Source organism: Carassius gibelio, chromosome B15 (genome assembly GCF_023724105.1).
Source record: "Carassius gibelio isolate Cgi1373 ecotype wild population from Czech Republic chromosome B15, carGib1.2-hapl.c, whole genome shotgun sequence".
In the NCBI taxonomy this organism is placed as follows: Eukaryota; Metazoa; Chordata; class Actinopteri; order Cypriniformes; family Cyprinidae; genus Carassius; species Carassius gibelio.
Window position 1 is genome coordinate 8,128,744 of NC_068410.1, and position 15,711 is coordinate 8,144,454.

Sequence of the window (15,711 nt, forward strand, 5' to 3'; positions counted from 1 at the left end):
AATTTCATTATAGAGAAATCCATTTTATATACATTTGTTTGCTGGCTGAGTGGCTATATGTATATTGGGAAAAATAAATTGACCGCATTAGTTATTCAATTTTTTTTGAAGCTCTGGATGAATATAAACAAATGTGAACAGTACAGACTCCAAGACATTTTTTCTCTCTGTTTTCTGCCAGGCGATTGCATTGCCTCCCATCGCTAAATGGCCTTATCAGAACGGCTTTACCCTCAACACCTGGTTCCGCATGGATCCTCTGAACAACATCAACGTGGACAAAGACAAACCCTACCTTTACTGGTGACTACATTCACAGCCTACGCCTTAATGTGGTTATATATAATTTAGTCAACTCTTAAATAAAACTTGCTTAGCAGAAAAGAAAATGACCTTCAGGGCCTGCTTCTGTTAAGTAAATTAAACTGAGTGGCTTTGTTTTAGGGTTTAACACACACACACACACACACACACACACACACAGAGTTCTGGCTGCTTTGCCACTTATATAATGAGCTTTGTTAGAGGATTTTGTTTTTGATGATGTGGTGGATTATGCAGGCATGAAAGGGAATTAGGTCAGATTCCGCTGATTAAACCAATAGGTGTTTGAACCCAGGGCAGAATGTTCTGGAATCTTTGCAGAGGGACACTAGGGTGGAAATAGACATTAATTTGGGCTTTTAATGTCAGTCAGGCAAAAAGAGCATCGTATGTAGAGACTTGTGGGTAATTGGAGCTCAGATCAATAGCGCAGACACGTTTTTATTGGCCAGGATTCCAGGAGCGAGGGAAAATGGTCCTCGAGGGAGAAGGAGTGAGTCTGTTTTGATAGAGAGAGAGAAAGAAGGACAACATCCATTTTTGAACAGCCTTGGGCTCTTTTGTAGAGATATTTTAAGGCATTAGCCTCTGATATTAGCTTGAAGTGATATGTTAGATGGGCTAGATGTTTATAAAAAAAACAAAAAAAACATTTCTTACATGTTCTCGAGATCAGGTTATTGAGTTCAGTTCTTCCATACATTATGTAGGTCCATGCATTGAGAAACTACCCCGGACTTTCTGAGAAGGTTACAAAACAGTGTTGTTAAAGTCTGCCATGCTAATATAGTAGCTAGAGTTTGAAAGCGAGTGCTGGGTCCTGCTTGCTGTTGTGCTGCCAGATCTGTAGCCTGGAGCTGCCAAGCGCAGGACCGCTCACATAAACTCTGAGTTCAATCTGTGCGTGACACAGGTTCGGAATAAAAAGAGATGTTCACGAAAGAAAAACATTGTATTGTGAGATCAGTGTGAGTATTATTGATTCACACTGAGAATTCTCAGCTCCTGAAGATGCAGAAATTGTCTCTTGTGCTGTTAGGTTTCTTGTATGTGACGGTTTATACTTCTGTTGTGAGGAACGGAGAACACAAAACTGTCTTTGACATTTTGAAATAAGCCTACTGTAAGATCTCTTTACTCTCTCCTCTCTTAAGTTGGAAAAGAAAACTAGCTAATGCATATCAGGAAACCTACATATTGTGATAAAAAAAAAAAAAAAGCATTGTAGACTAGCCTAAGTTTGGTCAAACTGGCTGAACTTAAGGGGTTTTTAGACAATTTTCAGCCAATTGAGTCAGAAGGCCAGCATGACCAGGCTAGCAGACCAGCTAAGACCTGTAAAACCTTTTTGGTTTAACAAATTGATATTAGAAGTAGTAGAAGTACTGCTCATAAGAGGTTTAAGCTAGTTTAGGTGGTTTTCCAGATCTAAACTCAGCTTCACAGGTTCATGCTTTTGGCTAGTTCAAGCTTTTTGTCGAAAAGGGAATGTTAAAGGGTTAGTTCACCCAAAAATGAAAATTAGCTTTTGAATTACACACCCTTGAGGAATCCCATGTGTATATGACTTTCTTCTTTCAAACGAATCCAATCAGAGTTATATAAAAAAAATTGTTATCATTACAGTGGGTGGGTGTTTCTGTTAAACAGTCCAAAATACGTCAAATAAAGCATACACATCCATAATAAAACATCCTAAATAAAGGCACATTTTATTATGGATGCGCACACTTTATTTAACGTCTTTTGGACTGTTTGACAAAAAAAAAAAAAAAACACCCCACTGTAATGATGCTTGGAAGAGCCAGGACAGTTTTTAATATAACTCTGCTTGGATTTTTCTGAAAGAAGAAAGTCATATACACCTAGGATGCCTCAATTTTGAGTAAATCACAGGCTTATTTTCATTTTTTGGTAAACTAACCCTGTAAGAGAGGATATTCCATATATACCACATCAAAGTGTTATGAATTGCTTTATATTCTTTGTGTTTATTGATTCTCAATTTCAGTTTCCGCACAAGCAAAGGCATCGGCTATTCTGCACATTTTGTGGGGAACTGCTTGATTGTGACATCGCTGAAGTCAAAAGGAAAGGGCTTCCAGCACTGCGTGAAATATGACTTTCAGCCCCGCAAGGTAGACTTTCATTTCCAGCTTTGATTCTCTCTTTCCACTACTAGCATCTGCAGTTATCTAATGGTTGTGTTGTGAAGGAGTAAGAATCGAGTGGATGCACTTGTGAATTTTCTTGCTGTGATCCAGTTAACTGGGCTAAATATCATGTTTACAAACTGTAACTGAACCCCAGGACATGAGATAACTGAGGCCACTTTCTGTATTTGTTTTTGTTGTGTTGAATTGAAGGGAAATCTCTTGGAAATCTCTGCACAGCTGCTGCATTTTTTAAACATCTGTCTAATAAATGATTTCCTTGTTTCTACTCAATATTTAATGCTCTTAGCTGGTGTAATCTTTATAAATATTAATAGCTTAAACGTGCTCTTTAGAGCCTTAGGGAAAGGGTTTGCCAGGGTCTTGAAGGTCTTTCCTAAAATGAAATTTTACAGATTAATTGCAGTCATGGGGGCAAGTTTGCATATTGTCTGAAACTGGGTAGATGATGCAACACATGATGATGCAACTTTTTGTGTTAAATGCAATGCAAAATAAAATTAAAAATAAAGCATTTTAGAAATTAATTTTATGGAAATTAAATATACTGTTTTCATTTTCAGATTAGCTGATCTGATTCGCGGTCCAGTGGTCATTAAAACTACAGTTTATAATTTTATTGCAGTTTAAAAAAGAGACATAAATTTTTATAGTTCATTGGATTAATCTAACTTTCCTCTATCATGTAAATTACCTGTTTAATTCTTTTGACCTCCAGTGGTTTAGACTCACATAGGGTTGTTATTTCTTTTTTCTTTCTTTCTTCCTAATAACAGCTTTGAATTTTTTAGATTTAGTGACTTAATATAAGCGATAACAGGCTGTGTAGGAACTTTTTTTATTAGGTTTTTGATGTGGTCTATACACTATACAACACACAGCATGCAAAGAACATGCATCTTGTCCTGAATGGTGTAGGCTTCACTCCTGAGTGTGTTTGAAACACTGCGCCATATCGTGACTCTTTCGTGTGGTGGCACATTGACAGAAATGAAATCTGTAATGACCCTTGTCTCCTGCTAAGTAAACCTGCCTTCACTTCCTCACTACTTTGATTTCCTCCCTGCCTCTGTCTGCTTCCTCTCCTCTCCTCTCTTCTCTTCTCACTCAAGATCCGATGTATTATTTATATCTAAATGCAAATTTTACTGCATTAGACCTCCTGCCTGCTGCCCATGACAACGGCTTTGGGTTGAAATGTGTGCTTCCAGTGCCAAGAAAGAAAAATACAGCTAAAACCTTTATTTAAAAGATCTACATTTTCTCTGATCATCCTGATATCTTGGACTACTGTATGATTTGGCCTTGAAATTAAGGTTTTGATGATTGCTGAATTAGTCTGCTATAAAGTAATTCACTGTAATTAATTTACTGCTTCATACATTAAATTAATTCTATTAATGCAACTTGACAGTCATATCGGTCTGTTTCCTTTGGAATAACAAACACTGATAAATCATTCACTGTGCAATAGAATAAAATAAAAATAAAATGAAAAGGGATTATTTTGATTTCATGCTGACCTTTTTCCTTCTTTAGTGGTACATGATCAGCATCGTTCACATCTACAACCGCTGGAGGAACAGCGAGATTCGCTGCTACGTCAATGGACAGCTTGTCTCCTACGGCGACATGGCTTGGCACGTCAACACCAACGACGTAAGACCACTTTGCAATCGCTTTCTCACTCTGTAGCTGGCGGATGTTGTCTCAGAGAAAGATCATCACCACTGTGTGCACAGTGTGAAATTAAACTATGAAAGATGCATTGATTTATCACAGTTTCGGAATAAATAAATGACGTTTATTTCTGCCAACACATCAAGCCTACCATGAAGTGCATGCAGCAAAAATAATTTCTTAATCAGTATTTTGTTATTTTTAGGAACATTTTAAATATACTTGCAAAATAGTAAAAATTGGTCATCTCTCACTCTCTCTCTCTCTCTCTCTCTCTCTCTCTCTCTCTCTCTCTCTCTATCTCTCTCTATCTCTCTCTCTCTCTATATATATGTATATAAAGCTCAAATCTTATATGAGATATAATCTTGGGGCTTCAGTGATTGGATTCAAATTCACAGACCTTTGCTTCTGTTTTTCTGTACCTCACTGAAAGCAATGCAAGATAATTAAAAGGTGGGACCAGCAGTGCTTAACCTCAGATCTCCTGGGTGCTGATTTTGATTAAACTAATAGGCAGGTTTCAGCACAGAATAACATCTCTGTAATGCTACATCTCAATTACGCTATGAACCATTGCTCGCTTAGTATGACGTTTGCATGCTGACATCCACTATATTTCCACACCATCACTCTATTTTTTCCCCCTACTATTCACTTTTGAGAGATTGCTACGCAGAACTCCAAACTGTGTTCTTCATGTGCTTATCACAGAGCTATGACAAATGTTTCCTCGGCTCATCTGAGACGGCAGACGCCAACCGAGTGTTCTGCGGACAGCTCGGAGCCATCTATGTGTTCAGTGAAGCGCTAAACCCTGCTCAGATATTCGCCATCCATCAACTAGGCCCAGGATACAAGGTATGTTTCAGATTTGCCAAAGTGCGTTACAGACCAACGCTTTGCAGCCACCATTGATCTCCAAGAGATGTTATTCCTTTATCAGTGACATTTGGTTATTGATTAATGTACCTTCCAACATGATTTCACCATCGCCCTGAGGAAATAACCATGTTCGTGAGATCTAAATTTCCAGCTGGTTATTATTGTCCAGCTACTATGTTTCAAAACTGGATTTTCAAGCAGGAAAAAAGCAGTGTGAAAAGCTGAATTTACATATTTACTTTTTACCAAGTTGAACCTTATTCTTTTTGTTGTCATGCATCATTGCTTTTACATTGAACGACAGCAAAGTTTCTCAGGTTCGCGTCGTAATGAAGTCTGCCTCTGGATAGTTTATAGTCTTTCTTTCCCTTTCATGTTTCTGACCTTTTGTTGCTAATTCTCAAGGTGCTTTTGAAGCGATTTAGTGTTTAATTGCATCCATGGGGTAAACAGAGAGCAGGTTACTGTGATTTTATTTTTTTCTTTCTTCCAAGGCTGTATCCTTATTATATATGAAGCTCTGTCATATTAGTAATTAGGACTCGGAGCAGTTTTTCAGTCTCTTTGTGCAAAGTCTAATTTTCTCTGAAGCACCAGGCTTTGATTAGTGACTCATTATCTAAAACAATAAACCACATGCATGGAACGGATAGCAAATGTATCCCAAAAATGACATTACATTGGTTCAAAGCCATTGTTTATGAATGATGAGCTTTTTGCTAATTTAATTTAAAATTCTTACACCATCTCTATTGTCTTTTCTCTGTTACATTAGTGTTTTAGTTATGGGCTGTGTAATCTGCAAGCACAAGTAAGCTCGTAACTGCTTAAACCCATCCTAACAGTTTATTTGCTTATTTTTACTTTGTGTGTTTTAAACTACCTGGTAGACATTTGCACTGGTTTTCTTTAATCAGTGTGGGCTGGTCATTTCCCTTATTAATTGCGTTTCAAGACCTCTGATTCCTGCTGCCCCTCACGTCGTCATGACAGGCAGGTTGGCAGAAATAATGAGCAGTCTGCTTCAGGGAGAAAGCAATTACCCACCCCAGATGAACCTGTGAATGGAGTCTCTTCAAATCTGAAAAGGGGTTGTATATTTCAGTGGAGTGCCAGCTATTAGGCTGCCTGTCAGCTCTTCGGGCTGATCTACCTTGTCTAGTAATAGGGCAGAGGCCTTTGGAGTTTATGTTAGCAGGGTTAGACCACAGGGCCTGGCCCCCATTTGATGAAAAAAGTGATAAAATGGGTTTTTAATTGTGATGGATCCACTATAAGCATTACTCTCTTCTTAAAAGTGGTGTTTTGTGGACCAAATGACCAAAAGGTTTTTTATTTTTTATTTAATTATTTTTTTAATAGCCTGCACATGCAAGTATTTTTTTTTTAATGTAGCAAAAAAAAAAAAAGAAGAAAAAAAAAGAAAATGGAATAGCATATATTCCATATGAAGGTTTGAATTCAGTAATAGTTTTTTTTTTTTTTTTGATGTTTTGTTTTGTTTTGCTTAGCTTTTTTGTGTTTTTGTTTTGTTCTGTTTTGTTTTTGCTTTGTCTTGTCTTAGGTCATGTTAATCAAGAAAGATATTTTTGCTTTTCTTTACCTTTACCTTTTTTTTTTTTGCTATGCTTTGTTTTATTAATTATTTTCTTTTATTTGTGTTTTGTTTTGCTTTGTGTTTTTGTTTTTGTTTTGTTTTTTACTTTGTTTTTTAGTTCTTAAATCATGTTAACTGAAATAACATTTACATAGATTATTCCTCCTGTTTTGCTTTGCTTTATTTTGCGTTACTTTTTTGTTTTTGCTCTGCTTGGCTTGATTTCATTGTTCTTCAGTCTTGTTAGATGAAATAACTATTCTAAGTATTTTTCCCTCCGCAGTTTTCTGCCCTTGTCTTTAGTGACTTCTGTTTCCTGCCCTCAAAAACCTAACAGCATTATTTGTTCTGTTGACTGTTGTGTGTTGACTCACTTAAGTCCTCATAGTCTTCTTAGCCGTTTACCAGAGTACCTTCCTGGACACGGACAGTCTTCTGTGATTTATGTGACTGATCTGAAGATGACCTGATTACTGCCTTGACTCAACAGAACAGGCAGTCTATGTTGCAGCTGCCAAAAAACACTTGACCCCCAATCAGACCCCTTACTTGAGGTCTTGTCTTAACTGAACCATGAACAGGTTTGGTCTCTGATTAACTGATTTAATGGTACTAGTCCCTGGCTTTCTCTTTCTCCCTGTTGTTATGGAAGACAGATGCACTATTGCTAGTGTGAAGTCTCACTATGAGATAACAAGTGAGCTTTACATCATCAGTTTCTGCCAAAAGAGTATCAGACATTACGCCGGCGTTCTCTCAGGTTTATTTTCATCTGATGGTGTGCTTTTAGCTTTTTCGCAAAACTGTCAGCATCCATTAACATGCTGTGGTATTTATTTTCCAGTCAGACTGATGGATTTTGAGATTTGCTTTGTGCTGTATCATACAGTATGTTCGCAGTAGCACCCTGACCAGCAACAGGTGACATTTCTGCTATCTCTGTTCAGCAGAGTAAACAACATGAATGTTTTTAGGTCAAAATAAGCATAAAGATCATCAAATCTCGAATGTTTCTTTTTCTCACTTTCTTCTCCATTTTGAAAAGAATAATACTGATAACACTAAAGCTAACGTAAGCAACAGATAACAGATATACTTGTTTGCATATAATGATATTTGATGGTATTTATTTGCTCAAAGATTGTGAAATTTTATGTAGGTTTATTGCCTTAGAAACCATATTTGCATGGTGGTAATCTATTTAACGACAACAAGTTAAATACAGACAACCTCCTACATCTTCAAAAATACACTTGTGAATAGTTAGTGCATGGATAATGAAGTAAGAATATAAAGGGACCGCTATTTAGTTTCTAAGAGCAACTCAAGTTGATATCTTTTCAAAATACGAAATAAAATCAGCAGTTGTTATCATCTCATTTTTAAAATATTTAAGTTAGATTTAGGGCAGTTTTACATAAAGTTAATAAAACATGCACCTTGTTTAAATTTACTGAAACATTTAATTCATTGTTTGCAAATATACATTATCATGTGAGAACAAAAAGTAGTGCGGAACTATTTGAGGTATTTATTGCAGAATTTTCTGTTTCAAACAAATATAGCAAGAAATATAATATACTCCACAATATGCTGTATGTAATTCACCAGTATTACATTTTGAACAGCCTATTAATGCCGTTAAATGCCGTTCAGAATTTTCAAAAACAAAATTAATGCTTTTATTAATCAAGGATGCATTCAATAGATTAAAAGTGACAGCAAAGACATTTCTAATGCTATAAAAGATTCGTTTTATATATATAACAAATAAGATAATGCAATTTTATATATATATATATATATATATATATATATATATATATATATATATATATATATATATATATATATATATATATATATATATATATATGCTGTTCTCTTATATTTCTAATCCTGCAAAAAAGGTTTGACCAATTCCACAAAAAATATTCAGCAAAATATTAAACTGTTTCCAACATTGATAATAATATGAAGTATTCCTTCAGCAGCAAATCAGCATATTAGAAAGATTTTGATGTAGAACATAGGCTGTGTTTTTATGTGTATCTGTGGGGGAAAGAAAGTTTGCTGCCCATAATTGCTGATTAGTGCATATATAGTACACGTTTCCTGGTCACATGACAAACTATAAGCAGTGTTTCTTGATAGTGTTATCAAGCACATATCTAAAAATGTCTTGTTATCATTGTCTGCTTGCCGCTCATTTACACAGTTAGCACACGTCTGGAGTGGATCATATCTGGATGACATCATCACCTGGGATGTGCTGCAAGTGTTGGGCCACGGGCCTTTGATTTGACAGCACACGAAACAACCTCATGAATGATAATTCAGCCGAGGGATTCCCACGTCGCCCCTACTTCATCTTCATGATTATTTCATGTCACCGAGCTCATTTATTATTCATCGCGCTCCCACGACTTTGGATAAGATTTAATCACTGCATAAAAAGAATCTTCTCCTTTTCATGCTAGGATTAGTAAATCCTTTAATAAGTGCATGGAATAATAAGATTTACATAGACATATTATTTTAAGATGTGTTAAATATATATAAATTGTCATATTCTGTGATAATTCACTCCTTAGTTAATTCTCTCACTTGACATGTCTCACCTTTATTATGCACCTTTTAGAGGCAAATTTAGACCAGATTTTCCTCTGTGTTGGTCTATATTTCTCTTTTTAATCTTTTTTACTCTTTTACCTCCCTAGAGTACCTTTAAATTTAAGTCAGAGAGCGATATCCACCTGGCTGACCACCATAAGCAAGTGTTGTATGATGGGAAGTTAGCAAACAGCATTTCCTTCACTTACAACGCCAAAGCCACAGACGCTCAGCTCTGCCTGGAGTCCTCACCCAGAGAAAACCCATCCATATTTGTGCATTCGCCTCACGCTCTAATGCTACAGGTAAATGTCTGCTTAATGCTTAGGGACTGCGTTCTGCTCTCTTAATCCTAAATAAACCACATAATGGTTGGTAATGTCACTAAATGTTAATCAGATGCTGCATTGTTTAGCTAACTTCACAAGATAATGTCAGTGTTTGCCATTCAATGTTAATTGTTTGAAGGAACACATTTCCGCTGAGATTAGTCAGTGGTTAATGTGAGTAAGCACTTTTAGAATGGCAAAAAAAAGTTAATTACTGAATACGTCTACCACTTCTTTTTAATCCATTTGATTTTTGACTTTCTGTTTCTATGTAGGATGTGAAGGCCATCGTTACACACTCCATTCACAGTGCCATTCACTCCATTGGTGGTATCCAGGTGCTGTTTCCTCTCTTTGCACAGCTGGATTTCCATCAGCACACTGAAATCCAAGTGGAGACCACAGTGTGGTAAATGACATAATTACTCAGCAAGGATGCATTAAATTGATTAAAAATGACAGTAAAGAAATGTATAATGTTACATTTTTTTATTTCAAATAAATGCTGATCTTTTGACTTATCTACTGATCAAAAATCTTTAAAAAATTTAATATTCAAAGTTCCCACTATTTAAAATATTAAGCAGCATATCTGTTATATTATATTATATTATATTATATTATATTATATTATATTATATTATATTATATTATATTATATTATATTATATTATATTATATTATATTATATTATATTATATTATATTATATTATTTCACAATATTTATGTTTTTACTGTATTTTTTTTATCCCAGCCTTGGGATAAAAGTTTCAATATGTTTAAAATATGTTTAAAAGTTTCAAAAACATAAAAAAAAAAAATCTTACAGACCCCACACTTTTGAATAGTAGTGAGTAATATTAATTAAATTCTTATAACTAGTAAGACATATATTATAGTATAGACATATATATCTTTACTATTTTGTCAGTAATAACCTTTAACTAATAACCAGTAAAAATTGTAAATGCTACAAGTGAATTTACTGTAGGCATCACAATATAATTTTATATTAATTTTGAGATTCGGCAAAGATTACATTTAATGGCGTTGGTAAATAATATTGTTTTTAAGCACTACTTTTAGGTGAGATTTGGATGACCACAAAGGTCATATAAATGTAAAAATATATGAACAAAGCACCCACAATTAAATATTCAATTTTAGCCGATTGAGATAAAGTAAATGGAAGAGAATAAAAAATTAACCAATTACATAATCGATATATCAAGTGCTGGATGTTCTTACCATTTGTTCCATTAATATTTGGTCAACAAGTTTTTTTTATCTTGATCTTATCTTGTAGTGGTTACCCAGTTTAGTGTAATGACATGTTTTCTGTGCAGTTCCACTCTCCTGGCCTTCTTGTTCGAGCTACTCAAGAGTTCAGTGGCAATGCAGGAGCAGATGCTTGGTGGGAAGGGTTTCCTGGTGATCGGGTACCTGCTGGAAAAGGTGATGCCAATGTTTTCTTCGGTTTTTCTTATTCCAACATACAATTTAGACTGGTTAAAGATAAAGTGTGTAATTTTCATGCTGTTAGCAGCACCAAGCGAATCTGCAAAAATAACGTTTTCCAAATAGGTTTTCCCAAACCATTGTTCAGACAGAATGGTAGAAACATTGGTTAGGCCATGGCTATTACGTCGTGCCACTCAAATACACAGAAGAATGTTTAAAACAACACATTGTTTACACGCTTTGGGGAAATCAGCTTAGAAATGTCTAATAGTTGTGCATTAATTTGAATAATAGAGGGCACTTTAGCACTAAACACCATAAACTGCAAAATTTTAAGGGATTTTGATGTGTAATGGACAAATTGTGCTTTTACTCAAGTCATGAAGCTCACAAATGCTTGCTCCTTTCTTTAAACACTTTAAGAGTATTAAGATTTGTACTCCCTGGAGTTGTCATGACCTTGATTGACTCAAGCTTTTGTAAGCATGATCTGAATGAAAAAAGCAAGCACCCAATTCGATCGCTAGTACAGAGGAGAAATGGTGCAGTATGGTTGATGAATGACAAATGCACATTTAAGCATTTCTGCAGTGAATGCCGGTTCAGCGGTACTATTATATTCCTCTTTGTCCATGGGCTTATTGCAATGACACTTCATTTTTCTTTTTTCTTTGCTTATTCATAGCTGTCCTTATTTCCTAGTCTTAATATACCCATGGTTCCGTTTAAAGTTGGCGCTTGAGTAAAATACTTACTTTGTCATTTAACAGCAGCAGCTGTAAATCTGTGCTAGATGGCACCTGAATGATCCCGCTGCCTTGTGTCCCATTCACACGTAGCCGGCCATCTGTTTGTGTCTCGTTTATACTCACTCCCGTCTCACACCACGCACCTGTCCGGACCTCAGGTGCCAGCTGAGACTAATCACACACAAAGTTTCTACAAAGTTAAAGTCTTTGTCTAGCTGCAAAGTCAAACGGTGCCTTCAGGCTTCAGATGTTGGTTTGATATTTGTTACATAAAGATGCTGAGAATCAGAGGTTGGTTTGGTGAACAAAAATCTCATAATTGTTTTTTAGGCATCACTGATGCACGTCACCAGAGCCGTTTTGGAGCAGTTCCTCGCTTTCGCCAAATACCTGAACAGCCTTAGCCACGGTGCACCTCTTCTGAAACAACTCTGTGACCATGTTCTGTTCAACGCGGCTATTTGGATCCACATACCTGCGAAGGTGAGCAAGGTCATGTCTTTTCCAGGAGATACTCAGGTATACTCAAAATGGAACATGACAGCAATTAGGAGCATCTGAGTTCACTGTGATGGGCACTGGTGACATGAGACCGTAGTGACCTGGTCAGATGAGCACAGGGTGATATTTGCTGAAGTAAACACAAGACAGAGTGTTAACTCTTTAGTGTCCACATGAGAAAAACTAATTATGTTCAGTTTGCTTTACAGATTTAAAGAAACCCTTGTCCTCAACTAGTTTTTTTTTGTTGCCTAATCAATCCTGATGAATACAATTAAGTCCCATCCTATTCTTTTAATTGAAAATTATGTTCAATACATTTAATCTCATTGAATGTCTTCATTCATTTGAAAATAAAGAAGCAAAATCTGTTATTAACACCTTTTTATATCACTTTAATATCCATCTCTCTTGGTTAATGAGGTTCATGTGGTGTCATCCAAAAAGCAGACACTTATTTGTTCAAGAAAAGCTTTTTACTGAAATTGTTCACTGCTTCTAAATGTCTTCAGTTTTTTTTTTTTTTTTTTTTTTTTTTTGGACAATAACAGCTTCACAGTCTGTCACCTCATTCACCTTGTTTAGAACCTGACAGAGAGTTGCAGCCTTGATGAAAAGTGATATATTTCTTTAAAAAGATTTACAATTCAGTGTTTTTTTGAGTGTTTGCAGTTATTGTCACATGTGTAGAGTGTAGTTTAAGCTCTGAAAAAATGAGTTTTGGAAATTCGACCCTGCCTTGTTATGACCCATCAAGGAGAGGACGAGGTGTTTCTAAAAGAGGCCGGACTCTGTGATGCTAATACGTGTTTCTGCACGGCTGCTGACCGTCATGAATAAATAAAGGAGATATGAAAACACATACAGGATCAGAACAAAAACCTTTGTCACTGGAAGCTTGCCATGGCTCCAAAAGGAGAGAGATAGTGGCAGTTCTCTACCTCTTTCTCTAAAGAGATAGATAAAAGAAAAAAGAAGCAAAAAGAAAAAAAGAAAAAGAAGCAAAAGAAAAAAGCAAAACAGGAAAGGAGTCAGAAGGAAGCAAGTAAAAAGGAAAAGGGAAAAACAGAAAGGAAAAATGGATGTAGGGATGATGAAAGGGAGACATATAAAAGGGGAAAAAAGAATAGAAACAAAGAAGAACAAGAAAGAAGGAAAAAAGAAGGAAGAAACGACAGAAGTCAGAAAAGGGGAAAACTAAGAGAATCCCCAAAAAGGGAAGAACATAAAAGTAAAGGGGAAAAAGCATGACTAGATGAAAGTAAGAGAAAAGGGGAAAACATGGCTAAAAAAAGAAGACAAACAGGAGGAGACATGAAAAGCAAAGAGAGGAAGTGAAAGAAAGGAGGAGAGAGATGGGGAGTGTGAGGATAATGAACTGAGCAGCAGCAGCAGTGTTCTCTCCTCAGGCCAGAAGAGTTCATGGACTGTCATCATGTTTACTATCCTCCCTCCGTTCCTTCCCATCATCCCTGGCTGTCCTCACTGGAGAGCCCAGTCTGCCTGCCTGAGTGGCCTGTAATTGGATGAGTTATGTGCCTTCATCAGCGATTTTTTGTCCTCCAAGGTTTTCCCGCAGCACAGTCACTAGTCAGTCCTGACCTGCTGCTCACAAACAAACCACAGCACCTTTGACTTTCAGCTTCACCCAAAAATACTCACCGTATCTGCTGTTCTGCCATGCCAGAGGTGTTGCTCCCACAGAAATCCAACAAGAAAAGCATTTTAATGAGGGATCTTGGGATGCAATTTAGAAACAACAGACAGACGATGGATAGTAATAATCAGTGTCTTGTATTCTGTAACCTTTTGTAACTATTTATGTATGTGTGTGTGTGTGTGTTTCTGTTGTTCAGGTGCAGCTCTCGCTGTACACGTACCTTTCCTCAGAGTTTATTGGCACGGCAACCATCTACAACACCATCCGTCGAGTGGGGACTGTGCTGCAGATCATGCACATACTGAAGTATTATTACTGGGCTGTGAATCCTGACCACACCAGCGGCATCACACCCAAAGGCCTGGGTCTGTACACACACACACACAGACACACACATGCACACTCACAACTTGCACGCAAATCAATCTAAATTAATCTATATAAATTAGATGTAATTAATAATTAATAATTAACAAATATATAATAAAAAAATGAAATATTCAAAAAATACATATTTTTATATTTCATAGGCGCCACTGTCTACATTTTTTTTGTATAATTTTTCTTTACCTGTTTTTTTAGTTTAACATGACCAAAGTTACTGTAAAAAAAAAAAAAAAAAAAAAAAAAAAAAAAATATATATATATATATATATATATATATATATATATATATATTTTTTTTTTTTTTTTTTTTACTCCCATAAACTTGATACTAGCAATCATGTTACCCAGTCATTATTATTATTATATCTTTAAATTATGCTAATATTATTAATAATATTATTTATTTATTTATTTTGTATATTTTATTTTTATCGTTTATTTAATAATAATATAATATTTGTTTGCTTGACAATATATTAAAATATATCCAGACATACATTTTTTATGGATTCAATATAAAATAAAACATTACCTATAACGTTTAAGCGCTTTTGAATAAACACCCTACTGGTGCTTTTCCCTGAAATTTGGGACAATTTCTCTTTCCCATCCTTTCAACCATGTTTTAAACCCTCTGTGCAGAGGTAGAAAAGAGCACAGAAGAGTAATAACCCATGAAAGCTCCACATTGTGATAGACAGAACTAGCCGTGTGGACTGAATTTCACAAGGCTCACTCTTGGCAGTTCACAACTAGCCTTTCGTGGATGAAAATACTGTATGCTTTTCTTTTGGTCTCTTACAGCCCTTTTTTCATTGATCATGGCTTTTAACTGTACCTCTCACTCTTTTTTCTATTCTATCCTGTCTTATAACACGCTTTCAGGTGTATACTCTCTTTTTCCTCTCCTCTCCTCTGTTCTGTTTCGTCTCTGTTTTCCACTGTCCTCTCTTTAAAGATTTCCTGCTGAAGTTGAAAGCAACCAGAGCTAGAATCTTTTAGACTTTCATGTCCTCTGAATAATTCTCTAATATTCTCTTAAAAAAATCACTCGTTTTGAGGTCAGGAGTTTATGAGCTCTCGACTATTTTAGAACAATTTAGTTTTTTTGTTAAAACACCGAGAGGCAACAATTGGCTCGTCAGAACGTTTTGCATAAATTGACTGTATATACAGGAATTCGCATTAGCACGATGGTGTTCAATGACTTTAATAAGCAGAAGACAGACAGATTAAAAGGATTTCAGAGATGCAGCATGCTTGCACATTCACTGTGGGACTGGGGAGTCTAATTGTGCTCAGTTATTCCTTTTATTCTGCTCCTGCAAGGTTGTGTGATCTGGATTCTGT

At 35.8% G+C, this 15,711-nt stretch overlaps 1 protein-coding gene across 7 annotated transcripts in view; it reads left to right on the forward strand.

Moving 5' to 3' along the window:
* LOC127972725 (neurobeachin-like) overlaps positions 1-15,711 on the forward strand; it is a 247,688-nt gene that overhangs the window by 65,255 nt on the left and 166,722 nt on the right. For all 7 annotated transcript variants that reach the window (XM_052576455.1, XM_052576457.1, XM_052576458.1 and 4 more), the window contains exons 5-13: positions 182-303; positions 2,336-2,462; positions 4,038-4,157; positions 4,893-5,039; positions 9,381-9,578; positions 9,878-10,011; positions 10,950-11,058; positions 12,144-12,296; positions 14,171-14,339. In XM_052576455.1, coding sequence (XP_052432415.1) covers positions 182-303; positions 2,336-2,462; positions 4,038-4,157; positions 4,893-5,039; positions 9,381-9,578; positions 9,878-10,011; positions 10,950-11,058; positions 12,144-12,296; positions 14,171-14,339 — 1,279 coding nt within the window. The remainder of the gene's footprint in view (positions 1-181; positions 304-2,335; positions 2,463-4,037; positions 4,158-4,892; positions 5,040-9,380; positions 9,579-9,877; positions 10,012-10,949; positions 11,059-12,143; positions 12,297-14,170; positions 14,340-15,711) is intronic.